Here is a 26,541-nt window from a genome sequence, read left to right on the forward strand (position 1 = left end):
TATACACACCTCTCCCCGCCTCCTCTTTATTGAGGTACTACTATATTCTCCAGGAACCCCTTTTTACAAATAACAACCCTCTTTTCTTCCCAACCTTTTCTCCTTCAGAAATGGAATTCTTCCTGTAGCTTAATACCTTAACATCTCTTTGCCTTTGAGGACCCGTCCCCATTGTGTAGGATCCTATCTTTTATCTCAGATCCAAGGCATTTCTCACCCTCTCAACCTTTCTTCTGTGATCTCAGCAATTCCTGCGGCCCCCCCCCCCATTAATTTATCCCACCTACTTAATCTTTCTTTTTAAAGATTTTTATTTTTTAAGTCATCTCTATACCCAGTATGGAGCTGGAACTCACAACCCCCAGATCAAGAGTCACATGCTCCAATGACTGAACCAGCCAGGTGCCCCTCCATCTATCTCCTTAACCTTGACTTTTGAATTCTTTTCTTACTTACCCCTCACCCTGAAATTTCCAGTGCAGCTTCAGAATTGCTGGGGGAATTAGGTAGTGCCTTCACAAGTCACTTAAAATTGTGCTTTTAAATCTGGAACCATACCACTGAGCCCATACCAGCCTCCTGTGACTTAGTACCTCACTTTGGTGTCTTTTTAAGTACGGAGCCTCACAACTCTGGCCTCTCTGTCTGTCTGGCTCTGTTTTCCTGGCCCTTTCCCAGAAACTGAGGATAAATCCCAGGCTTTGGCTCTCTCAATGTTAAATTCTGTGGAAATGAGCCAGGCAGAAACCCTATTTCCATTAGAAATCTTCATCTTACAGATGCCTAATTTCTAGGGTTTCTGAGAAAGGGACTGTGAGGATTTTCTTTGTTGTTTTTGTTTAATCAATGCAGAATTTCCTGAGTTTGAGCTCCAGATTTATAGTGTAACAAGTAACACAATATAGTGAAGGGTGTGGGATACAGAATTTAGGTCTGGAGTTTCTGAGACATCACTTTTTTCTGCTTGGTTAAATCCTGCCTCAGCTGAAAGTGACTATATCTCTAACCTTCTAGTTGAACAATAATGCAAAGAAAGGTTGCAGGGCTTTCTTTGTAGACTGTAATGCCTTTTTTCCACTTCCCTATGAAAGTGTAGTGAAAAGAGCTTACGCGGGTTTCAGAGGCAGACAAGTGTGGGTTAAATCCCAAACTAAATCTCTGTCACTTGCCAGTTATGTTTTGGGGGAAGTGACTTAACCTCACCAAGCTGCAGTTTCCTCAAGGGTTATTAGGGGGTTAAATGAGATATTGCACACCTGACACATGATGGGTACCTTAAAATGATGAGTATTACCTCAAATTTATTGGTTCATATATCCTTGAAAGAACACGTCTCATTTTCTCCCATTCTTAGATTCTGTCAGTGTAGATCCAAAGATTCCTATGAAATCAGATTTTTAGATCCATTTTGCTCTATGTGCCTAGTGATACGTTTACCATCAGTTTCCTTTGGTTCTTCAACATTTTGAACTCCTACCCTGGGGCTGGCACTCTGCTAGGTGCTGGGAATGTAAATGCATGTGCTTCTGAAATTCATCATGATGGGATATAGTTGTTTGTCTAGTTTAATTCCGAGATTTAACAGGGCCTCGTGATGGAACTGCCATCAGCTATTGTCCTGCTGCTGCTTCCAGTCTATTTGAGACCAAGGGAAGGTCTTCGCCTCTGGGCATAAGGGGCAATCACCCCAAAATGAACCCTTCCTCTTGGAAACCTACAGGCATTTATTAGAATTGTAGAGGAGTGTGCCCTCTTTCTTGTTGGTGTTACCTGGAAAGCCTCTGGTTTGGCATCTAAACTGAGAGTACTGTAAAAACTTTTTCATTTCCTTAGACAGGATGAAGAAGCAAGGGGATTTTACTGACAAAGAGCAATCAGTCAGGCTTCAGACTCCTTCTTCCAACCTCCCTACCTCCCACCACACTCCTCATTATTCCCGAGTTTCTCATTTCCAGTCTGGGTGTCCAGCCAGTACTTTGGGAGAGTTTGGCAGATAATTCAGCTTCAGGCAAGCCAACTCTCTGCCAATTTGGCTCAGAAGTCCTTCACCACATGGAATCACTTATTCTGCTTCGATTAATAGGCAAAAAAAAAAAAAAAAAAAAAAATAGGGTATGTACCCACATACCCTTGTGACTGATGGCCCGGTATTTGGGGCTGGCCCTATTCCCCTGAATATAATTCACCTTGATCTTTGCCCAGGCCATTATCTGATCCAGGAATGCTTTACTGTATCATCTTCAATTCATATCCTTCACCTTCTTCTTGACTGCTCCCAGATCACCTTTTCTAGTCACAGTCTTTAGATTTACCAGCATGCATGTGGGACCTCAGCATTTGTTTTCAAAACACAAAAACCAAAACAAAACTCTTCTGTTATTTCACCCATCTGTCCTATACCTCTTCCCCCCCTCCACCCTCAATCCCCACCCAAGATACACACATAACTCAGTATGCTGTAGGATTTTAATCAGCTTGTGGTGCACAGGGTTTGGAATCAGAGAACCTGGCCCTGCCAAACAGTGGCTGTGTGATCTTGGATAAATTGCTTAATCTCTCTAGGCCTCATCTGTTCCATTCATTGGACAAATATTTATTGACCACCAGATGCTGTGGTGAACAAGACAGATACTGAGTCCCTATCTTCATGGAGCTCACAGTCCACTTCACAGAGTATGTGTGAAGGTTAATGGTACAATAAGGCAGGATAGTGCACCAGAAAGAGGGTTAGCTGTGAGGCAAACATTGGTTCTAAATCCTGGTTCTGCCACTGTGGCCTGTTCCTTAACGTGTTCACTTTTTTTTTTTTTTAATGTTTTTCTTTTATCAAAGTTTATTTATTTTGAGAGAGAGCACAAGCGGGGGAGGGGCAGAGAGAGAGGGAGAGAGAGAGAGAGAGAGAGAGAGAGAGAGAGAGAATCCCAAGCAGACTTCCCACTGTCAGTGCAGAGCTGGAAGGATGTGGGACACAAACCCACTAACTGAGAGAGCAGATCGTGACCTGAGCCAAAATCAAGCGTCAGACGTTCAACAGACTGAGCCACCCAGGCGCTCCTCAAGATCTGATTTTTTAAATAAACTCTACACCCAGTGTGGGGCTCAAACTAACAACCCCAAGATCAAGAATTGCTTGCCCTTCTGACTGAGCCAGCCAGGTGCCCCAGCTTGTTCACTGTTTGAAAAATGGGTATTATAACACTTACCTTGATAGTTTTGTGCGTATTAAATGAGGTAATGAGCATAAACCACACAGCACGCAGTTAGGATTCAATGGTGGTTGCTATTATTATGCATTTGGAAACCCTTTGAAAACTGCAGATGATGGGTATTGGTAGCATTACCATTGCCTTTGCCCCTTTTTACGCATGGCATGTACTCCCCTTCTGATGTGGACAGCTGGCAGTCTCTAAAACTGGCATGATTGACTGAACGACCAAGTCACTTTCCTTGCTCTGTAACTTCTGGATTGCCCTCTTCAAACCTGTATCTTTGAAATTGTTGCTCTCCCTTGATATCACAGTATGGTTACGTGATTGGACGTTCTGCCCAGCTACTTACTCCACTACGTTGAACGAATGAATCTTGTGTGGTATTTTCTGTTTGGTCGTCATTCCTTTTCCTCAGAACCACAGCTTCTTCGCTGATAAGTGACTATGGAGTTAAAAGCCTGGATATTTCCAATTTGGGGGATGTTGGATTAGACCTGTGTTGATTTCCTGTAGCTGTTCTAACAAATTATTTCACATCTGGGGGATTAACACAACAGGAATGTATTCTCTCACAGTTCTGGAGGTGAGAAGTCCAAAATCGGTGTCAGTGGACCAAAATCAAGGTGTCAGCAGGTCTGTGCTCCCCTACCCCCACCAAAGGCTGTAGGGAAGAAACTGTGACCTTGCCTCTTCCAGCTTCTGGGGGCTGCCAGCATCCTTGGCTTGTGACAGCATCACTCTGATGTCTGCCTCTGTGTTCACACTGCCCTCTCTTCTTCTGTGCTTCATCAGTTCTCCTTCCCGAAGGACCCTTGTCATTGCATTTAGGGTCCACCCAGATAATCTGGGTTAATCACCCCATCTCAAGATCCTTAATCACATCTATAAAGTTTTTGCCACCTGAGGTGGCATTCACAGGTTCTAAGGATCACAGCACGGACATCTTAGCAGGGGGCATTTTTCAGCCTACCATAGTCCTCTCCTAAAGTCACTGTCATCTCGCAATCCCTTCCTTCCAAGGAGTTTATGCACTATTGGCTATTCAGGGGCATGTTCTACAAGTTGAAAATAGGAAGCATCAGATGGGATATTGTTAACCAGCTTCCCTATCTTCAAAATAATGTGAATTAAGCTGGGCCAGCCTATTCTCGCCATCCTGTATGATCAGGGAGAATCTTCTCATTCATCTCTCAATTGTATTAGCTATTTAAAAAATGTTTATTTATTTTTGAGAGAGAGAGAGAGAGAGAGAGAGAGAGAGAGAGAGAGAATGTGTCCATGCACGTGCAGGAGGGGCAAAAAGAGAGGGAGACAGATGATCCAAAGTGGGCTTGGCACCGACAGCAGAGAGCCGGATGTGGGCTCAAACTCACTAACCTTGAGATCATGACTGAGCCGAAGTTGATCGCTTAACCAAATGAGCCACCCAGGCACCCCTGCATTAGCTATTTATTCGTGCTCTCTCACCACAACATTGTATTTATTTTTATGATATAAATTTTTTTCATGTAATTTCATGTGTTGTTTTAATGGTTTCACTCTGGTTAAATGATTTCACTGTATGACAGTTGTACAGTCTGTACCTCTCATCCCATTTCAGCATTAATATTTTATCTCCTAAGGACCAAAACCAAAATTATTCTTTTTGTTATTGTTCAACATCATGGTACAAACACTTAAATATACCTCACTATTGGGGTGCCTGGGTGGCTCAGTCGGTTGAGTGTCCGACTTCAGCTCAGGTCATGATCTCATGGGTTTGTGAGTTCGAGCCCCATGTCACGCTCTGTGCTGACAGCTCAGAGCCTGGAGCCTGCTTCGGATTCTGTGTCTCCCTCTCTCTGCCCCTCCTCCACTCATGCTCTCTCTCTCTCTCTCTCTCTCTCTCTCTCTCTCTGTCTCAAAAAATGAATAAATATTAAAAAAAATTTTTTTTAATGTACCTATCTTGGTCTTTCTTGTCTCTTTTAGTCCAGCATCCTCCAGTGACTCCTAAAAAGCAATTGTAGGTGTCAGATGTGTACGTCTTGGTCATTGCTAACCCTCGCACATCACAGTTCTTTAAGCATCCTCATGTAAACCATTAGATGCATGGTTCCTCACTGGAAATCTGATAAAACCTATGGGCGCCCTCTCCCCCACCACATACTCTACACACACACACGTGACTTCATTGTGGGTTTTAGGGAGCTTGTGAATTCCCATGAGGCTCAACCATGGACCGGGTCTTGGACCAAATTGGCATCAGGATGTCTTACACATTCAGTCTCTAGCTCTGTCACAGCTGTGTGACCTCAAGCAGGTCATTTCCCCTTCTGTGGCCTGAATTGGACTAGATCTCTGAAGTCCCTGTCAGCTCTAAAAATCAAAGAGCCTGTGAGGTGTTTCAAATGCAGATCACAGTTCATTGCTTTTCTCCCGATTGTTTAATTCTGCCCAATTTCCCATTTCATCCATTTCTGACATAAGACTCCCTATCTCCTTTGGCTTTGAATAATCGTTAAAAACTAGTCCTGCACTGTGTACCAAGAGAGATTTAACTGGATATCAGAATGGACATATGCTTTTTCATAGGATCTTCCCGTTTACAATGGTTTCCTCCCCTTTCTCTTTATTTCAATATTCTCCCTGTTGTTTGCATGTCAGGAGAGCTGTCACCCAACGCATTGTGCTAAATTGTCTCAAAGAGGGAACTGGGGCTGAAAAGATCTCAATGGAAAGAACAAAGATGGCTAAGCTTTCTGGGCAGCAGTGACCTCTGAAGAGCCCTGCCAAAACTAAGGGTGGGAAAGACAGAGTTTCCTTTTAATGCTGCCTTTTAATGGAAGAATGAACATTCTAAAAAGTCAGTTAAATATAGGGTGTTAGGAAAGAGCTTGCGCGGCTTTCAAGCTCTGGCTGGTGCAGGGAGTGCTTGCTTCAGTTGCAGAGCAGGGAAATACCAGTTATTACTGGCCACTAGGTTTGAGACACCTCGCTGGCTGGGGATTTGTATTATTCACCTTTGCGTCCCTAATGCTTAGAATAGAGAGCTATGTACATATTAAGTGCTCACACTTTCTGCCTAATGTGTGTGTGGCAGCCATGAAAATGTGCTATTCATATCTTCTGCTGCAGGGGCATAACTGACTGGCAGCCGTAAGCTGCTGTCCCCTCTGTGTCCATCACCTCATGTGCACCGAGGCCACACATCCTGCAGGCTGCCCTCAGTCAGCGACCGAGCCCAGCAGGGGCACTAACTCAGGCACATGTTGGTACAATGTGGGATTTCTCCGGCTTGGGGACTTCCCACTGGCCTGGCCAAACCTTTCTTGGAAATGCACTGCCAGCTGCGACTCTCATATCCAGACCTTCTTTCCCACCCCCCTTCCATAGCTGTCAGACCTTCAATCTGGGTCTGAAGCCTCTCTCTTCTCCTACTTCCTTTCCAATAAATCTCTTGCATGTTTATCCCATCTTGGTGTCTTCTCCTTGGCAGACCTAAACTAACACAATATAAAAGAATGAATGAGTCCTTGTAACTGAGAGTAGAGAGTGGTCATGTTGGAAGATATTGAAGAAGGCATTTGATCATTTATTATTATGAGGCTTTTGTTAAAGCCACTTGTAATGTCTGGAACCCTAAAGTCAAAGTGATTCTTTCCAAAGGAAAACTGATCTCATCCTTCCTTCTGTCTTAAGCCCTTCAGTGGCTTCCCACTGCTGTTAAGATAAAGCCGTTACTCTAGTGTGGCCTGCAAGGTCCACTTTGGTCTGGTTCCTGCTTCCTTTTGCAATCTTATCTTGCACGACCCTTTCCCTTGCTTTCACTTTTTGAGCCACACTGTTCCCTTTATTTGCTGTCTTCTCTGCTGCTACAGACCCTTTGTGTGTGTTATTCCTTCTGTTCAGAACTCTTTCTCTTACCTTTTTGCCTAGTGAATTCATACTCATATCTGCACTTAAATATCACCTTGGCTGGGTAGCTTTCTTTGGCCTTCTCCATGAGGTCAGAAGTCCCTATGACCTTTCCCATCTACCAGACTCCTTTATAGCACTGATCACAGTTGCGATTTTTCATTTGCTTGAGATATCTGGTTAATCTCTTTCTCTCCCTCTTTTTTTTTTTTAACGTTTATTTATTATTGAGACACAGAGAGAGACAGAGCATGAGCATGGGAGGGGCAGAGAGAGGAGGAGACACGGAATACGAAGCAGGCTCCAGGCTCTGAGCTATCAGCACAGAACCCGACATGGGGCTTGAACTCACAAACCACGAGATCATGACCTGAGCCGAAGTCAGACGCTTAACTGACTGAGCCACCCAGGCACCCCCTCCCTCTTTGTTTTATTATTATTTTTAATGGACAGGGTTTTTAATTTTTTTTAAGTTTACTTATTTCTTTTAAGAGAGAGAGCATGCGCATGTGCAAGCGAGCACACAAGCAGGGGAGGTGGGGAGGGGCAGAGAGAGGATCCCAATCAGGCTCCACACTGTCAGGAGCCTAATGTGGGGCTGGATCCCATGAACCATGAGACTGTGACCTGAGCCGAAATCAAGAGTTGGATGCTTAACTGACTGAGCGACCGAGGCACCCCTCTCACTTCTTCTTTAGGTTGTAAACTGCATAAGGAAGAGGAACAGGTATGGTTTTGTTCACTATTGTAGCCTAGCATCCAGCACATAGTCTAACACAGAGTAGGTTCTCCATACATATTTGTGCAATGATTTTGCCCAATTATGGGGGGATGAGGGGAACTATTCTGGAACACAGTCTTGAGTCTGGGGTTTGATTTTACCCTAATACATTAGCTGGCTACTATTTGCTAGAAGTGGCAGAAGTCAAGAGACTTCTGGGTCAGAGACAAAGGACTTTATTGCTCATAATACAACAGGTAGCATAAGCATCAGATTTGTTTGCATCAGTTCCCCTTACCTCCCAAGTCTGACGTGAAGGGCTCAGGTGGATGCTTGCACAGGCCATAGGTCACATTACAGAAGAAGAATGCTGAGCTGCGGGAACCTGCCATGTCATTGTAGGCAGTAAGCAGGCTTGTTCTTTGTCCCAGAGGGAGACGTTACCTCATCCCTTGGGTTTCTTGCTGCAAACACAATCCTGAGAAATGGCCCAAGTAAAGAGCAGCCAAGTCCTTGAAATCTTGGCATACCCAGCAAGCTGGAAAGGACCACAAGAGACCTGTGAAGGAGAGTCTCCCGATATACAGTTCCTCCAAAAACCACTTAAACCTAGGGAAATCCTCAGAAGAGAAATTCATGCTCAAACACACACACACACACACACACACACACACACACACACACACACACACTGTGTGTGTGTGTGTGTGTGTGTGTGTGTGTGTGTGTGTGTATAACATATAAAATTCCAAGATGGAAAAGGAATCTGGCTATGGGTTTGCTCACCAGAAGCACAGGTTTGAGAATGGCTAGAAGGACCACATTTCCTTGAGTGGCAGTATCACATGAGGTTTAGGAACATTGACTCTGGAACCAAGACGGCGTGGGTTTGAATTCTTGCTCTGCTATTTTCTCGCTATTATACCCTTGGGCAAGTCATTTAACTTCTCTATGTCTCATTTCACTCATCTGTAAAATGGGGATAATAAAAGTACCTGCCTCATAAGGTTTTTGTGATTAAATAGGTAAAGCACTTAAGGCAGTGCATGACACACAGGAAGCATTCAGTAAACGCACTTCTCGTGCTGGTGTTTATTACTCTAGGCCACCTGACCAATTGTGGAATGATTACTTGCACTTTATCAGGTGGGGATAATGGTCTGCTGACCTGGAAACTCTGCCTCCAATATTTAAGTTATTCTGCTTTGGTGTTAGCACTAACCAAAATGTGAACTAGAGAGGTGGTGTAGGAGGCCAGGCATCCTCTGGTCTTCCTGTGCAAATGCCTTAATCGGAGTCTAGGTTTATAAGTTTAAGTGCTTTTAAGCGGTAAGGAGCTAGGGCAGGTCAGACCCTTCATGTCAGTATAGGATACAGGTGCTGTATGGAAGCACAGAACTACTCTCGAGGTGCTCTCATTGCTGAACTTAACTGCTTCTCTTTTGCAGTGAATGTGGTGGAGGCACTTCAGGAATTCTGGCAGATGAAGCAGTCCCGTGGGGCAGACTTGAAGAACGGGGCTCTGGTGGTTTATGAGATGGTTCCCTCCAACAGCCCTCCTTATGTCTGCTACGTCACTCTGCCCGGGGGAAGTTGCTTTGGGAGCTTCCAGGTAAGAGTTCCAAGGTGGCAGTAGCAAGGAGAAATGCTCAGGTGCTAGCGGTGGTTTTCTCCATCACTTTGGCCATTAAATCTCTGTCAGAAATCACATATTTGAGGACCTGAAACCAATTCTGGGCAGATCATTCTGATCAGCATCTGAGGCTCATTTAACTACAAAAGAACCTCAGTGGCTTTTCTTTCAGCCTACGAAAACTCACACCCACTTTGAATTTGAGCAGTTATGAATGCGCCCTTAGTATATCCAGACTACCAGCACCTGCCCCATGTTCTAATCTGTCCAACTTCCTGCCATCTCTTTTTGAGAACACAGAGTAATATTCCTTATCCCCAGAGAGTAATAGTTCTTTAAGAGGCCAAAGTGGAGGGATTATGTGTGGTGGAAATAGTATTCATCTAAGAATTAGAAGATCCAAATTCTCATCCCCCCTGCCCGCCCCCCCCTTCCCGCCGCCAGCAGGGCAAGTCAGGTAAATTCTCTGGGCCTCAGTTTCCCCATCTATAAGATGAAGGAGATAGGTTAGATTATTTCTAAAGTCTTTTTAGTGCTAGCATTCTACAATTATACAAAAGAGCTGTGATATATGATGATGGAGACTGGTTGTTGTTATAGGGTAAGAAGAAATTTGACTAGTGTGAATGTTATCATCAAAGATGGATTTTTTACATCGACCATAGGAAGGTAGCCTTCTGAGATGTCAATATAGAGTCTGAATAGGAATTTAGAGAAGATAATAGACATTTTGTTCTGTTCATAACCCTTAGACAAAGGTATAACCCCTGCTATGTGCCACCTTGAACTTCCCTTATCATGTTACTTATCATGACATATCATAATTATTTCACCTAGTGGATTATGCTCCATGGGGGTAGAGATTATGTCTGTCTTCTTTCTCAGTCAGTTTTAGATCTTTACCACCCACTCAGCACACAGCAAAGAGTAGACATTTAATAAATCTGTGGCATGAAACAGGGCCATTGCAGTTCAGTTCCTGCCTCAAACAGAAAAGTCCTGAAGAGGCTTCATTTCAAATAAGGTGACTAATTTTTTTCCCCTCAGAACCCCAACAATTTCAGAGAAATAAATATATGCTCAGGACGACTGTTTCTTCTTTCTCTCCTAGAGAATAAGGTCTCCCCTTCCTTCTCTCACCTCATCTTATTGTTAAATAAAGATTTGATAATTTTATGGTGATGCCCATAATTGGATCATTACAGTCATTTGATTTCTGTTATTTCCCCCCAAAGAACAGTACTATCTATCTTGGCCTGTTTTAGCTTGTGTCTTCTATACCCACTTTGGCAGGTGAAATTTCTCCTGGTGGTTTTCTTCATGGATGGATGATCTTTCAGGAACAATACCATACTATAGAATGAGCAGCAGCCTAGTGAACAGAGAAGTAGGAATGGAGAAATTGCAGAAGACAACTTAGGGTTAATGTACCAAGCTCCATATTCTGTCTCAGAGACACCTGTCAGCTAAAGAAAATCGGGAGTTATTGATATTAAGGTGGTTAAGTAGTGAACATATCCTGGTCTACTTTTAAAAGCCATAACATTACTTTCTTCCTTTCCTCTGACCCTAATCATAAATGACAGGAGACACAGGCCTTTGAGGCAGCCAGTGATGATGAATTATATAAACAAATACTATGGGGATTTGAGGTTGAGTGATTTAAGACTTCTGAAAATCAGCCTTGGGCTATGATACCTATGTTGGAGACAATGTAAAAAACATGAATTAACTTTGAATATTTTCTTGCTTTGTTCAGGTCAGCTTTCCTTCTCCTTGCTACCCCTCTCCTCCTTGCTTCCCCTGGGGGGAAAAAGACTACACATTCCTTCTTCAGACCTTGGGCTCTGCTCAGGGATAGCTCATTGACTCACTGCGTTATTGGGGGAACTGCCTGCTCACAGCCAAAAGTGAAGTCCAAGAATCCTGGATGGGCGCTTCTGGTAGAGACTAGAGGCCTCCTGTGCAGAAGCAACCTAGAGAAGACCTATTCTATGCCTAGCTTATCTAGAGGGATGAAAAGAAATCTTGCCTGTGCATGGAACAGGAGAGCAAGATACAAATTTCTAACAGGCTGGCCAGATTCTGGCTTTTGAGTAATTAATTCTGTTGACAGTTGAAACGGGCGTATTTTTTATATCCAGTGGTTATATGCTGACTTCAGCAGCCTTCCTCATTCTGCATTCAATTTGGTATGAGCTATAGCCGTCTCCAGTTCCTTAATGACTTCAGGATGTTGAATCAAAATTATGTTTCCAAATGCCTCAACCATTTTACAAAACAAACTTTGGAGGGAGGGTATACTGCACAAACTGATTTTTCCAAAGACTACCCAAGTGTCTTCTATCCTAATGTTTCCCTCCCACTGTTCCTTCCTTTCTCTCTCAGACACACATATATACATATTTTCTCTCTCTCTGTCCTGCCTAGTTTTGCCCCACAAAAGCTGAGGCCCGGCGGAGTGCCGCAAAGATTGCACTGATGAATTCTGTGTTTAATGAACACCCTTCCCGAAGAATCACCGATGAGTTCATTGAGAAGAGTGTCTCTGAGGCCCTGGCATCTTTCAATGTAAGTTACAGGGAGTGCAAAGAAAAGAAAGTGGGGGATGGGAGAACTGGCTGGCTGGGAAGTCTTGTAAATCACTGGGAATCAGAGCGGGATTTCTTTTCTTTCCTGTATAGACAGGAATTTATTTTCTGTCGATCTTGCATATTACATGCTCCCTATGTCTCAATCACTGATTCTATGTGTATGTTTATGTTTTTGTTGGTATTTTGCCTCTTTCATTGTATCTCTTTGGTATCTAGAAACCTTTAATTCAAGATTTGTGGAATTTTAGAGATATTTCAAAATAAAACCTGAGCTTGAATTTTGCTTTTCCCAATTTTGGTTTAAGACCTTACTCCCTTCTTACTTCACTGTTCTTTTTTTTTTTTTTTTTAATTTTTATGACTTTTCTTATTGCCATTCATCTCCGTGACCTCTCCTATTAATAAAGAACACTTTATAATACAGTGTCTTAGTTTTTATTTTTTTCCTTTCCACGAATGGGATGGGTAATTTTTTTACTCTCTTTCAAAAGAATGTTCCTTCAAATGATGATGATGATGATGATGATAATCACAGCTAATCCTAATTGAGTATTTACTTTGTGTCAGGGACTGTTCCAGGGGATTTATGTGTATTTTATGTCATTTGATCATCACCATAATGCTCTGAGATATAAGAACTATTAGTACCCCTGTTTTACAGATAAGGAAACTAAAAACATAGAAGTGAAATTTTGCCTGAAGGGATGTAGCTAGAAAGTGGTAGAGCCAAGACTGGAACCCAAGTTGACTCAGAATTTTCTAGCTTAGGGGTGCATCCTGGAAATGAACACTGCCTTCTCTCTTCCTTCCCGCAAGTTCACTGATAGGGTGATAGGGTGAAAGTCTGACCAATTTTCTGTTTCTGTTCTCTTTGAAGTTAAGATGTAATTACATATATACTAAACCACTTCAGTTATCTGTTTGTGTATTTATTAGTGTTGAACACTTTAGATAATAAGTTGGCTTCCCTCTGTTACCCATCTGATTTCCTCCCATTTCTCTTTGCCCTGGTCAGAAGTATCTACAAGGAATAAAAACAATTTTTTATATTGATCAAAGCCAATTAAATTAAGAAAGTACATTTATCACTCTTAAGTCACCTAATATATTATAAAGTGAAACACTGGTTTGGATTATAGAAAGCAATGCTTATAAGCATGGACTCTGAATTCATCATTTTGAAATTATGGTTCTACTAGCTATGTGGCTTTGAGCAAGTTACTTAATCTAAGTCTCAATTTCCTCATCTGTAACAATTATACCTGTAGGATTACTGGATAGAAGAGAATATATTTAAGCACTTAGCACGTGTTACCTGTTTTGATGCCTTTGGATGCAAGTAATAGAAAAATCTTACTTCAAACTGACTTAAGGGAATACACCAAGAAAGGAAATTTACTCTCTAACATGACAGGAAGTCCAGAAGTAGAGAAGATTTCAAGGCTGGTTGATTCCATGGATCAAGAATGTCATCATCTACTAGCCAAAATCTTTCCATCTCTCCATTCAGTCATCCTCTAGATACTGTCTTTGTCCTTGAGCTGGCTCCCTTCAGATGCAAGGGTGCAAGATGACTACAGAATTTCAGATATTAAATACAGATGTAACCATATTCAAAGACAGAAAGACACCATCTTTCTTTCTCTCTTTCTTTCTTAAGTAGGTAGGCTCCACACCCAATGTGGGGCTTGAACTCAAGACCCTGAGATTGAGTTGCATGCTCTACCAACTGAGCCGGTCAGGTGCCCTGAGACCTTCTTTTAGTACCTCCTTAGTAGTAAGGAATCTTCTCCCAGAAACCCGCCAGTAGACCTCCCTTCTACTTCCTAATGGCCAGAATTCCCACCTTAAAACCAATTACAAGCAAAATGGGTTCGGATTTACCCACTGAAATTAGAGGATAAAATCACTCTTCCCTGAGGGAGATACATGGGAGATGGTAGGTAGTAGAACAAGATTAAGGTTCTATAGTAAGGAAGAAGGAAACAGATGTCGGCTAAGTCACCAGCAGTGTCTACTACAAAGTGTTTAGGAAACAAATTGTTTTTATCCTCTGCCAATATTTCTAATTGCCCAACCCCTCAAAACTGAGAATTTAATAGATTGCTCATTAATTTCCCAGTGGAATCGCCATACTCCAAATCACATTGATTTCAGGGCACCTGGGTGGCTCAGTCAGTTGGGGGTCTGACTTCGGTTCAGGTCATGATCTCATGGCTTGTGAGTTCGAGCCCCGCCTCGGGCTCTGTGCTGACAGTTCAGAGCCTGGAGCCTGCTTCAGATTCTGTGTCTCCCTCTCTTTCTCTGCCCCTCTGCTGCTCATGCTCTGTCCAAGAGCAAGGCCTGGGATAGATGGGCTCCTCTGCCCGCAGCTTCTTCTGTATACCCCAGTTGGCTGTACAGAGATAATCATTACTTTCTATGTACTATATCATGGAAAACTCTGGAGGTACTGAATAAGGTACCATATTGAATGATTATAGGCAACCATGAAACAAGTTAATTGCTTCAGGGCCCTAAATGCTAATAGTGAAGGTTACCTTTTTCCTTCCTCTCTGTAGCTTTTCTTTTTTAAATCCAAATTTTGTGTTCTTTGCTTCACCATGAAGATTAACTACTGGTTGGCATGTTGCTTCTCATAAGCCACAAAATAATATGGGTTGATCTTGTGTGACTTCTTGTTGATTCTAGCAGAGTGAAAACAAATAAGCCAGCACATATGGTATACTTATTAAGCACATGGAATTATTATAATACATATACAGTACAGCCCCATGGAGAAGTGCCCCATAATAAACTGAATTTGGATATAACTTGACTGGCTCCTCACTTCTACCTAGTCCCCTTTCTCAAAGAGAGCAGAATCTTGGGAGGCGTGGAGCAGGGATGGTGGTGCAGAATGGGCTAGAAAGATCAGGCAACTTGTCAGGAAGTAGAAGGAGAAAGTTGGGTCCCTGTGTTCCCAGAAGTCTCCTGGTTTTATTTTCCTAGATCAGGCTGATAAAAAGGTCACCAAAAAAAAAAAAAAAAAAAAAAAAAAAAAAAAAAAATAGCAGCTGCCCTTATTTTGGAAGTCCCAGCCAGCCCCAGGGTCTGGAATTATCCCCAGTAATACTAAACCGCCATCAAGTACCACTAAACCAAAGCCAGTACCAGAATGGATTTGGATTGTGTAACTGGATACCAAGTCTAGTATAATAATGTACCACATTTTATATAATTGGAGTTTTAAAACCACATTTATCCCTTTTTAAATAATTTCTTATTTAATTCTCAAAACAATCTTAGGAGATAGATCTGTGATTATTCCCATTTTACAGATGAGGAAACAGGAACAGAGAGGTTAAATGACTTCCCCAAGGCCTCAAGATTAGTAGGAGATCCAGTCTATACCGTATTGTTTGTTTGCATAGGCAATGAATCTTAGTTCTATCCCCACAGGGTCATGTAACCACTGGAACACACAAGCCAAATGTCTAAGAGGCTAAACTGCTACCCAGAATTTACTATGCTTTATGGCTCCTACTGTTTCCCTTGAAAATGCATTTGCCCAATTATCCTCTAGGCTAGTCCAATCCTGTGTGTTGGACTCATTCTGTTATTTTGGCTAAATCGGGGTTCTTCTCTATGTTTCAGTGTTCCCTCTTTGTAAGATAGGGAAAATCAGATTGACCTCTGTCACTTGAGTTAATATGTGTGATGACTTTGGAGTCTTCTAGGTCTATGCTGACCAGCAGAATAGCCACCAGCCACATGTAGCTGTTAAACACCTGATATGTGGCTAGTATGAATCGAGATGTGCTGTAAATGTGGAAGAGACTTCAGATTTTGAAACCCTGGTATAAGAAAAAGAATGTAAAAATTTCATGAAAAATTTGTATGCTAAATTATATTTTGAATATATTAGCTTAAATAAAACATGCTACTTACATTAATTTTACCTGTTTATTTTTACTTTAACGTGGCAACTAGAAAATGTTACATTAGATTGGGGGCTTGCATTATATTTCTACAGGACAGTGCTGCTTGAGGTGATAATCCTGATTGAAAATCTATTTGTCTTTTCCTTTCCTCTGTTGAAGGGCAACAGGGAGGAAGCTGACAACCCAAACACAGGGATTGGTGCCTTCCGATTCATGCTGGAATCCAACAAGGGCAAGTCAATGTTGGAGTTCCAGGTACTATGGCTCTCATAACATGGATCAACCTGCATTTATATTATATTATATTATATTATATTATATTATATTAATTATATTTCCTTCTAATCCCTAACTCATTGATCATCAGTTGGAAGGGAAGGGAGAGAAAGTTAGAATATTTTTCAATATATAAATACCTTCCTTCCCTGAAGGGCACATCAGAGTTGGTATAAGAGATGCTTACGTAAATACATTCTGTAAAAGGTCCCCCATGTAATTGTGATGCAAACCCTCAATATAAATCACTGTTCTGGCACTTCATGTCTTCTTCCTCCAGGAACTAATGACAGTTTTTCAGCTGCTGCACTGGAATGGCAGCCTTAAGGCCATGAGGGAGAGACAGTGCTCTCGGCAGGTAAGAGACCCTGTCTGTGAGAGGAGTCTTGCAGAAGGACTATTTCGAGGTGGCTGTTATGTTAGACATAAGCAGGCCTATAGTTACCAGGTTGTGAATCCTGAAAGCCTCAAAGTACCCTCTTCATTCCTAACATCTTTCCTATTTAGATCTTAACTGTAGCTCTTTTGCCTGCCTTGCTTCCCCCACGGGGAAGTTTCCCTTAAGAATCTCCTTAAAGGACTTACGTGCTGACTTCAGTTAGGACTCCAAGGCTAAGAGTTCCTCATCCCATTGGGTCCATTTGGTATGAACCTTGACTTTGTCAGTAACCTTCATTTTCCTTTCCCCTTGCAGGAAGTGTTGGCTCATTATTCACACCGGGCCCTGGATGATGATATTCGCCATCAAATGGCATTGGACTGGGTGAGCCGGGAGCAGAGTGTGCCAGGGGCACTGTCTAGAGAGCTGGCCTCTACTGAGCGGGAGCTGGACGAAGCTCGGCTGGCAGGCAAGGAGCTGCGCTTCCACAAGGAGAAGAAAGATATTCTCCTGCTGGCCGCTGGGCAGTTGGGCAATATGCATTCCTCCAACTGCTAGGCGTCCATGCACATACTCCCCATCCTCTCCAGGCTCTTTTTGATAATGTCTTTTCTAAGACTTAGTATGATTTCTGTACATACTTTCTCAATTTTATACTTTAAAATATAGATATATATATGTATATGTATAAATTCTACACTCAGATCCCAATTTGCTGAGAGATCCCTTTTCTTCTAGTTTTTGGATGTAGTTTCCTTTGAAACATCCCCATTCCACTTTGTAAAAAGAGCAGGCTGTCTTCAGAGCTTTGTTGGTGCTTATACTCCCAGCTCTGTGTAGTCATTTCAATAGCACAAAATGATTGACAAAGTGTTCTTATAATCTAACAGGCAGTTTGAATAAGGTCTGTGTGCCCCACCCTCACCCTCAACCTCATTCCTGCTTTCTCTTGGACTCCAAATAGGGTACGAGTATGAAGGCTTTGGCTTGAGTTTATCTTGAGTTGGGCCTACTTAGTACTGAGCTGTTCCTCCAGTGACTAGACATTTCCTTGCCTAGACTCCCCACCAGCCGCTTCCCGCCACTCCCTTACTCCTCCTCTGCCTCCAAGCGGTACTTCATTTTAAGACTTCCTTTATTAATTTGGAAGGAAGTAGACAGCTGCTTTCTCATTGTTCAAATTATTCCTGAGAAACTTCCCAGGAAGAAGAGAGGAATTATAAACACAAAACTAGGTGTTTATCACCTAAGTTGCTTCTGGGGCATAGATACCATACTAGCTTCCCGGGTGTGTTCTTGCTCCAGAAGGGATCAGCATTGAAGCCTCTTCCAATATTCCCTCTTCACTCCTCTCTGCTCACCCAGCTTCACTGAGCCCTGTGTTTAAACCTTCCTGTCTGCAGAAATGGGTAGGAGGGAAAACATATTTCCCAACTCTGTCTCTTCCCTTCATGTTGCTCTTTGGAAACATTATTTGTCCTCTTTGGTGAGGGCCGTGTTCCTCTCTCTCCCACAAAGTTGCTGCTGTTTGCTACCTTTGATGTCCATAGATTCACAGTTGTTTTCTCTCTTTTCTTTCCTCTTCTTCCACGTTGGTTATTAGAGCAGGAGTTGATCAAGAAAATTAGTTGCAACTGGCATTATGGCACTTCCTAACTGGAACCCTGGGGAGACTGCAGGAGGGAAAAGAGACGACATGATCAACTGTGTTTTTAAGACTCTCCGCCTCCCACCCCCAATCTCTCTCCTGGGTGAAATAGGGGAGAAATATCTGGAGTACAGCTAAAGCATTCCTCTTTGGGAGAATTTTTTATAGGTCTCTTAAAGATGTGTTTTCCCTTTGTTTCTATAAACTCCTTTACACTATATTATAGTTCGGTGCACTTTCTAAAATGTGCTTGGGACGTTTCCTGTTTCTGCAAAATTGGGCTTTCCATTCTATGATTATACACTTTGTTTTTAGAAATAGGTTAGGAAATAGGCCACAATTTGCTCTTTTGGATCAGACAGGGATAAGATGAAAATCAGCTTTTTTGCTTTTGAAATCATCTTGGTGATCAGTACATATGGGATCAGTGGTAAGGAATCTAGCAACTGTTTTAGTGCTTGAAAGGGACCTCCTGGAATTCTCCAAGTCCCATCTCTGTATACCACGAAGCACATGTAGGGTAGGAGTAGAGGCTCCCATGTTAAATAACAGGTATGTCTACCCAGTTTTTATTGATATTTATAATCCAGACATCATAAACCCTCATTTCTCCTATGCTCCTTTCTCTGAGAAGTGCGAAGGGGTGTGAGTTGTGGGAAGAACTTCTCCTTTGCACCTCCTGGATTATTTTTCTCAAGTAACAACCAGTTAAGATCCCAAAGAACTGGAGAAAAATTGTTCCCTGATCTGTCCACTTTCATTGTTAAAGATTTTACTTATCTTTTTACTACTTTCTATGTATTTTCTATGTATAATTTTATACAATTAAAAATAGATTTTTGCCTAGTGAGCCAGATTGACTCTTTCTTAAGACATATGTATCAGAGGAGCTCTAAAACGACCCTTTCTTTTATAAACAGACTAAAAGATAATTTTGATTAGTGTTTTTTGGGTGGCAGAAATAAGATTGCACTATTGGGGGAAGGCATTCTGCTTCCCCTTCAGACATTTGAGGAACCTGGATTTTGTCACTGACCCTTTCTTTTCAAGCTCTACCCATTTCCACTAGCGAACTCACTCACCATGGTGACTTCAACTCTATCTTATACACCATTCTCAATCTCTTTCACCCTTTTGAGCTTTTACATCTATATTTCCATGACATCACCAACTGAATTTATCTTATTTTTTAAAATTTTTACATGTTTATTTATTTTTGAAAGAGAGAGAGAGAGCAAGCAGGGGAGGGGCAGAGAGAGAGGGAGACACAGAATCCGAAGCAGGCTCCAGGCTCCGAGCTGTCAGCACAGAGCTGCATGTGGAGCTTGAACTCACAAGCAGTGAGATCATGACCTGAGCTGAAGTCGGTCGCTCAACCGACTGAGCCACCCAGGTGCCCCTCACCACCTGAATTTATGACACAAGCTCTCTGAAGTCACATATTCAAAATAAAAGCCATTTCATACATGCTCTTCTTTGACTCCCCAAATCTGTTATTAGGATTATTATCTACCCAGTTACTTAAATTAGAACCTTAGGTCCATTCTTTACCATGATCTAATCAGTCACTTGCTGTTGAGTTTACCTCCTATATAAACTTCCTAATCTGTCTTGTCCATATCCACTGCCTTAGTTCAGTCCTTTATCATCTCTGGGCTGGACCACTGCAATAGCTTCCTTACCAGCCCCTGCCTTCATTCTTAACATCCTCTCAACTACTGTCAGATTTCTTTCTAAAATACTTAGGAGTGCACCACTACCTTGCTTAAACCATCACTTAGCTATCCTTGTCCTTAACAGCATTCCCCGAAGTTTTATATGGGAACCCTTGGTATTACCTGAGATGATTTTAGGTGGTAGAGGGGCAAACATTTTTCATTTTTACTTATTTGATATTTTAATCTGAAACTGTAGTAGAAAAAAATACAGATTTTACATTTATGGCAGTGATATTTAAATTTTGTGCAAATTTGTTTAATTAAAAAGTCAGTCTACATAAGGAGAAACACTAATCAAGAAACAGCATGGGGGCTATTTACAGTTGTGAAAAATCATGAACACTCAAATACTTGAAGTACAGAAATTCTGGCCTATGGGATAAAATTTCAATATCCTTAGCATGGCATACATTTTGGCCCTAACCTGTACTTCTAGCTTTATTTCCTAGCCACACAGCATCAGGCAAACAATTTCTTGCCATTCTGATATTTGTTCATTCAATAAGCATGTATCAAATGTCTACTGTGAGCTAGACACTGGTCTAAACTTTGGGGATATCGTTGTAATTAAGGGTCTCTGCCATAAGGATTACACTCTAATGGGAATTCAGACAATAAACGAGTCAGAAAGTGAACAAGGTAGTAAGCTAGTTCTGTGAAGGACATAAACAAGAGTGAAGGACAGGAAAGTAGAGAAAGTAGTGTTTTAGGGAGACCTAAAGGATGAAGTTGAATGAGCCATGTGAAGAGCTGGAATAAGAGCATCAGGAACAGAAAGTTGCAAAAGTCCTGAGGTGGGAAAGAGACAGCACAATTGAGGGAAAACGTAGGGAGGGCTTAAGAAGAAGGCAGAATGGTAATGGAGGTCGTTGTAAATAGGCCGAGTAGGCAGTTCAAATTTTATTCCCAAGTGAAAAAGTCAAGGAAGGGTTTTGTTAGGGATATGACCAGCTGATTTTTTTAAGGATCACACTACCTACTGTGGAGAATGGATTAGTGTCTCCTATTCTCAGTACAGCTGCGTGGCCTGGAAAACTACCCAGCCTTAAAGGCCCAGTTCAAATGGAAGCCCTTCTTACTCCCAGTCCTATTAGAAACTTTCTTTGTACTGCCATTACACTTTGTCGTAGCAATTATCACTTTCATAATGTAGTTATAAAGTGATTGTTGATAATGAGATTATTTTGCCTTGTATTGCCCACACTTTCTCTAATATTAAAGTCACATAACGGCTTGATTACAAAATTAATAAATAAATGAATCTGCAGTCCACTATTGTTAAAGGTTTACATCAGGATTCCAGAATTTGGGGGCAATATGGGTTTTGCCTCAACTCCTAGGTTTGTTTGTTTTTTCAACGCCTAGGTTTTTAAACATGAAATACACGCACCATTCCCAAAGAGGTTAAAGCCCCCATTTTGTTTAAAGCCATGATTTTGTTTTGTTTTTTAATCCCCAGAGGTGGTGGGAAGAGTTTGAGAGTTTATCTTAAAAAAATTATAACAACAAAAAAATTTTTAGAAAGTTGACACCCGTGTCACCAATGCTAGTTCCCGGACAACCAGGTCTGTTAGTGTTAAGAGAAATTCGGTGCTGCAGTACGAGCCAGAAACAGCTTCAGTTCCCAGCATTATGGACTGAACTATTTTTAAAATGTTTCCATCACAGATCCAGCTGCTCTTCAGAGCAGGATACAGGTCTAGAAGTTTTGAGAGAAAAAAACGTTCTTCAAACTTCTATTTGGTACGGAGTCCAAGGAGACGGTACACAATCCTCTAATAAAGAAATTCGGCTGTGCTTCGCTGGCAGTAGTATTTCTCCTCGGCTGCCCTACTTAATAGGGCACTGCCTGCAGCCACCTGTTACCTTGTCCCTTACAGTGCCACTCTGTTCAGCTGACCACTTGCTCAAGATGGCTACAGGAACACTTCCGGCATCTTCCCGAACAAGGCCCGCCTCCATTGCGTATTTTCGCTGCGCCGGGGGCGGGACTTAGACTTAGCTTTTGATTGGTCAACTTGACTAGCGACCTTTCCCCTCCGCGACAGTTTCCCGAGGTGCCTAGTGCCTGAGCGGCACGGACGAGAGTAAGAAGGGAGGCAAGATGGCGGACGTGCTGGATCTTCATGAGGCCGGGGGCGAGGATTTCGCCATGGATGAGGATGGGGACGGTGAGGACAGTGGAGGCTGCTGCGGGAAGCGGGGAAGGTGCGAGAGAAGGATGTAATAGGAAAACAATTCCTGCCCGGCAGGGAGGATGGGAGTCGGGGAACCAGGTTTCGGTTGGATTAGAGACTGCGCCCCCTTCGGGAGGAATGGGGGAGGGACCGGGAAGGGAATGGGACTGGAGGTGGTGGGACTGCCTTCAGATGATGTTTTCGGAGACAGACTATTGTTATAAGTAACTGTTATCTTTGTCATTCATTCTTTCACTTCTGGGGCTCCAGAGAGCATCCACAAACTGAAAGAAAAGGCGAAGAAACGGAAGGGCCGCGGCTTTGGCTCCGGTGGGTGTTGTGCCGGGAAAATGGGTTTAGAGTGGCGACAGCTACGAGTTTCGGGGTCCCTATTCGGACTCATGGGGAACAGTGGGAGAAGAGATTTCCGGTGATCTCCTGTATGTTCTTTATAGAAGAAGGGTCTCGAGCGCGGATGCGTGAGGATTATGACAGCGTGGAGCAGGATGGTGATGAACCCGGACCACAGCGCTGTAAGTGAAATGTAGCCAGTAGGGCTCTGTGTTTGTAGTGAATTATGGACCAGTGAAATAAAACCAAGTAGGAATGGAGTCAGAGATAGCTTAACCAATCTCTGAAACCCGCACTCACTCCACTGTTGTGAACTTGTTTGAAGTTTTTCTCTGGTGTGCTCATTCTCCCTCCCTTCCCCAACAGCTGTTGAAGGCTGGATTCTGTTTGTCACTGGAGTACACGAGGAAGCCACTGAAGAAGACATCCATGACAAATTTGCAGAGTATGGAGAAATAAAAAACATCCACCTCAACTTGGACCGGCGTACAGGATACCTGAAGGTATCCTAAATAACAATCTATTGTTCTCTTCCCCCATAACCTTTGACAGCATTGGTAGTTGTCCATTGTGATTGGCCAAGAAATAAAATGAGGTTGGCAATTGATTTTGTTAGACACAGAAAAGAGACAGATAGAAACAGACATTTTGTACAGTACAGTTATATGGTGTACATTCATTGTTTAAAGTTTACGTATTTTTCTATTTGAGTATGAGCCTAGATTTGAGGAATAAAATAGTGGTATTTGGTGGAATATGAAGGTTTTGATCTCTGTTTTTTCACTTGTCCTAGGGGTATACTCTAGTTGAGTATGAAACATATAAGGAGGCCCAGGCTGCTATGGAGGGACTCAATGGCCAGGATCTGATGGGACAGCCGATCAGTGTGGACTGGTGTTTTGTTCGGGGTCCACCCAAGGGCAAGAGGAGGTAAAGTGGAGAGGGCAAACTATCTTGGTGAAGGGAACATGAGCAAAACAGAATAAGGACATAGAATTATGTTCCTCTGATGGACTCTTCCTTTTCCCTAGAGGTGGCCGAAGACGCAGCAGGAGTCCAGACCGGAGGCGGCGCTGACTGGTCCTCTCTTGTCCAGATGTTCTCTCCAGAGATTCCTTGTGACCATACAGCCTTGGAGAAGTAGGGTTGGGGTGGAAATCCCCGTGTTTATATTTAACTCTCACTCTACTTGCTTAGTGGGTTGTGGGTTTTTTTTGAGTTATGAATAAATGTCCCATTTTTGTTTTGTACATTTAAAATTACTTTTCTGTTCTAACATTGCAAGCTCTGAAGAACTATTTACGGTAAGGCAGTATGGGTCACTGTGGAGATACTTCTAGGGACTCGATTCTGTGTGATTTTTTACATTAGATCTAGTCTTCAAGTTTCAGCTAGGGTCAAAGTAGAGAACACTGCTCGGTATTTCTTTTTCTTGGAAGCTAAGAGAGCACGGGCAGAAGTGAGGTGTTCTTGTGATATTAAAGAATAATTGTTCTGTTTCTGTATACTCTGTCCTGGGCAGATGGATGTTACAGGAATGTCTCTTTTGTTTCTTCTGTCCTTGCTGCCACATTTGTGTGTACTTCCAGCTGTCTAAGGGCTTGAATCTCCTGTTGGGGCATTCTCTCAGAGCCTTTTTCCCTGGAGGAGTCTCTACTGTGTTCTTGGTGCCTTCAGCAGCCAAGGGTAAAGGCTCCATAGAGGAGAGGATCCAGAGGAACACTGAAGAGGCCAAAAAGGAAAAGGATGTGGCTGAGGCTGGGAGGGACTTCAGTTAGCATGATGGGGGAGAACCAGTACCACAGTTCTAGCAGGTAATAAGGTGTCCCAACAGAGGACAAACGTCAGCAAGACAACTAGGGCCAGTCCCAGGGCCCGCAGACGAACATGGGAACAATTGTCTAAGGAGCAGCAGAGGGCAAATTCACCGGCAGGGGTTGGGAATTTAGAAAATATATGCAATTTCAGAACCCCTCAGCTTCTGAGTTGAGTGTAGGGTGAATGGATGAGTGGCAGAGATCGTGAGCTGGAGCTCTCCCAATACAAGGAAGAAAACATGGCAAATAGGTAATGCTGTAAACCCTCTTCCCTTCCCAAACTGGGACTATATGCTTCCCTCCTGTCCCCCCACCCCAAGGATTATGACAGACATGCTGGAGAAAAGGTTTTGATTGAGGTGCTGTGTTACATGAAGCTACTAAGTCTTCTTGAAGACTTGATGGTATCCAAGACTAAAGGAGAATACTGATCATCTTTCTCCTTACTCCGTACCCAGCTAACTCAACCCCAGAGGATAGCTAGAAGGTTGTTAGAGTTGAAGGCATTTGGCAAATACTTGCAGCATCAGGTGCTAGAGATATGGTTATGAAGTTACTTTTGGTAACAGCTATCAGATCAGTAAGTAAGGCTAGAGGCCATAGTTTTAAGGTATGGATTAGGGCCCGGGGATTGGAGTCTCATCGTGGTCCCCCTTCCTCATCGGGAACTGGACCCACTGAAGACGGTGCAGGTATAGCAGACGGTCATGGCAGTCCATGGCAGCAGAAAGAGGCAACAGAAGGTGAAGAGGTTATCGGTGGTCTCTTGCCATCGAGCCTTGAAACTGCCTTTGGTGACACACTGGATGAAGGAGACTGGGCCAGCTTGGCGGACGGTGTGGAACAGGAACAGCTGGAGTGGAGTTTGAGGACTATTAGAACTGGTCCTCCTTCCCCCTTCCCACCACCAGTCACACTGTCTTCCCAGCATCCTTCGTTCTGTGCAGAGCTGTGCAGTGCTGAGTACTGGTTCATCCGTAGTGCCATATTTAAAAGGTTAGAATCTTGAAAATATCATTCCTTTCAGCTCTGGAGCTCATCAGTCAGTTCGTTAAATCCTGGGACTTAAAGAATCTTGCCTTCTCGAGTACTATCCTAATGTTGCACTTTGTAAAAGGGTATTTCTACCACATCAACATTTTTAGCTGAAATGATTTTTCTGATGTATCTAATCAATTCTGTGGAAAAAGAAATTTTGTATAAAATGGGTGCTGCTAAAATTTCAGGCCATTTTGCAGCCACTAGGTGAAATGACCTTCAGTAATAGTGTTATGTACAATAACTATTAACAGTGAAACAATGCTAAGTAATAAAATGTAACATTCTTCCAGATGCTATTGGCTGCCCTTCCCCCTTTTTGATAAATTGCTGAGGTTTTTATTTTAATCCATAAAGAGTATTTTTCAGTTTAGAGCTTCAGGATTAGTACCTTGGTTCAGGTAAGGCAGATTGAGTCACTGTTTGATAAAGCAAGCTCAGTGGGTGTCAGATTCCTGGGTCTAAGGCATTTGGGAAAGTGATTTCAGCAGGCATGAGGGACTTTTAGGAAGGATGAATAGTATCAGCCATAGACAATTTTATGAATGGCTTTGGGTTTTGATCAGCTCCTCCGAGCTAGTTAGGGGAGTGATCTTTCCTCTTTCCCTGTCTTGAGTCCATATATTTCTGGGGTTTTTTTGTTTGCTTGGTTTGTTTTGTTTTGTACCATGCCTAGCAAATTGTGAAAAGGGGTTTAAAAATAGGCAAGCCTCCTGTACGAAGTTTGGTCCGTAGTCCTAGGTCTGTTTTTTCTTTCCCGTATTTTATATGCAATTTACCACCTACTATAGAAACCTTCCTTTCAACTTGTGGAAACTTGAGCCTACAAAGATAATTTCTAACTACTCCAGTACTCCCTTGACCCACCCTCTTTTTTTTTTTTTTTTTTTTTTGTCGCCACAGACATATTAGTTCTTGAAGGCAGGACTGATATTTTAATTTTTTTTTTTTTCAACGTTTATTTATTTTTGGGACAGAGAGAGACAGAGCATGAACGGGGGAGGGGCAGAGAGAGAGGGAGACACAGAATCGGAAACAGGCTCCAGGCTCTGAGCCATCAGCCCAGAGCCCGACGCGGGGCTCGAACTCACGGACCGCGAGATCGTGACCTGGCTGAAGTCGGACGCTTAACCGACTGCGCCACCCAGGCGCCCCAGGAA

General features: G+C 42.7%; 2 protein-coding genes and 1 long non-coding RNA gene across 4 annotated transcripts in view; 2 read left to right on the forward strand and 1 right to left on the reverse strand.

Annotated features, from left to right (window-relative positions):
• LIX1L (limb and CNS expressed 1 like) overlaps window positions 1-19,130 on the forward strand; it is a 19,945-nt gene extending 815 nt beyond the window's left edge. Inside the window, exons 2-6 of the mRNA XM_040462514.1 lie at window positions 9,276-9,439; window positions 11,891-12,031; window positions 16,137-16,232; window positions 16,534-16,611; window positions 16,948-19,130. Of these exons, the coding sequence (XP_040318448.1) occupies window positions 9,276-9,439; window positions 11,891-12,031; window positions 16,137-16,232; window positions 16,534-16,611; window positions 16,948-17,190 (722 nt within the window). The 3' untranslated portion in view covers window positions 17,191-19,130. The remainder of the gene's footprint in view (window positions 1-9,275; window positions 9,440-11,890; window positions 12,032-16,136; window positions 16,233-16,533; window positions 16,612-16,947) is intronic.
• A 2,840-nt stretch (window positions 19,131-21,970) lies between these two features.
• On the forward strand, window positions 21,971-25,678 carry RBM8A (RNA binding motif protein 8A). Of its 2 annotated transcripts, none has more exons than XM_040462523.1 (6): window positions 21,971-22,169; window positions 22,446-22,505; window positions 22,634-22,708; window positions 22,893-23,029; window positions 23,320-23,456; window positions 23,558-25,678. In XM_040462523.1, exons 1-6 carry the CDS (start codon window positions 22,103-22,105, stop codon window positions 23,601-23,603), a joined length of 522 nt encoding a protein of 173 aa, XP_040318457.1. In that variant the 5' UTR covers window positions 21,971-22,102; the 3' UTR covers window positions 23,604-25,678. The 2 variants fall into 2 exon arrangements, with proteins under 2 accessions (XP_040318457.1, XP_040318456.1); XM_040462522.1 differs by having other exon boundaries at window positions 21,981-22,169; window positions 22,631-22,708.
• The window catches only part of LOC121021831 (uncharacterized), a 6,263-nt gene continuing 3,511 nt past the window's right edge, over window positions 23,790-26,541 (reverse strand). The window contains exon 2 of the long non-coding RNA XR_005786695.1: window positions 23,790-25,196. This is a non-coding gene — a long non-coding RNA (uncharacterized LOC121021831). The remainder of the gene's footprint in view (window positions 25,197-26,541) is intronic.

The sequence above is a fragment of the Herpailurus yagouaroundi genome, unplaced genomic scaffold (assembly GCF_014898765.1).
Source record: "Herpailurus yagouaroundi ecotype Mexico unplaced genomic scaffold, PumYag 322, whole genome shotgun sequence".
In the NCBI taxonomy this organism is placed as follows: Eukaryota; Metazoa; Chordata; class Mammalia; order Carnivora; family Felidae; genus Herpailurus; species Herpailurus yagouaroundi.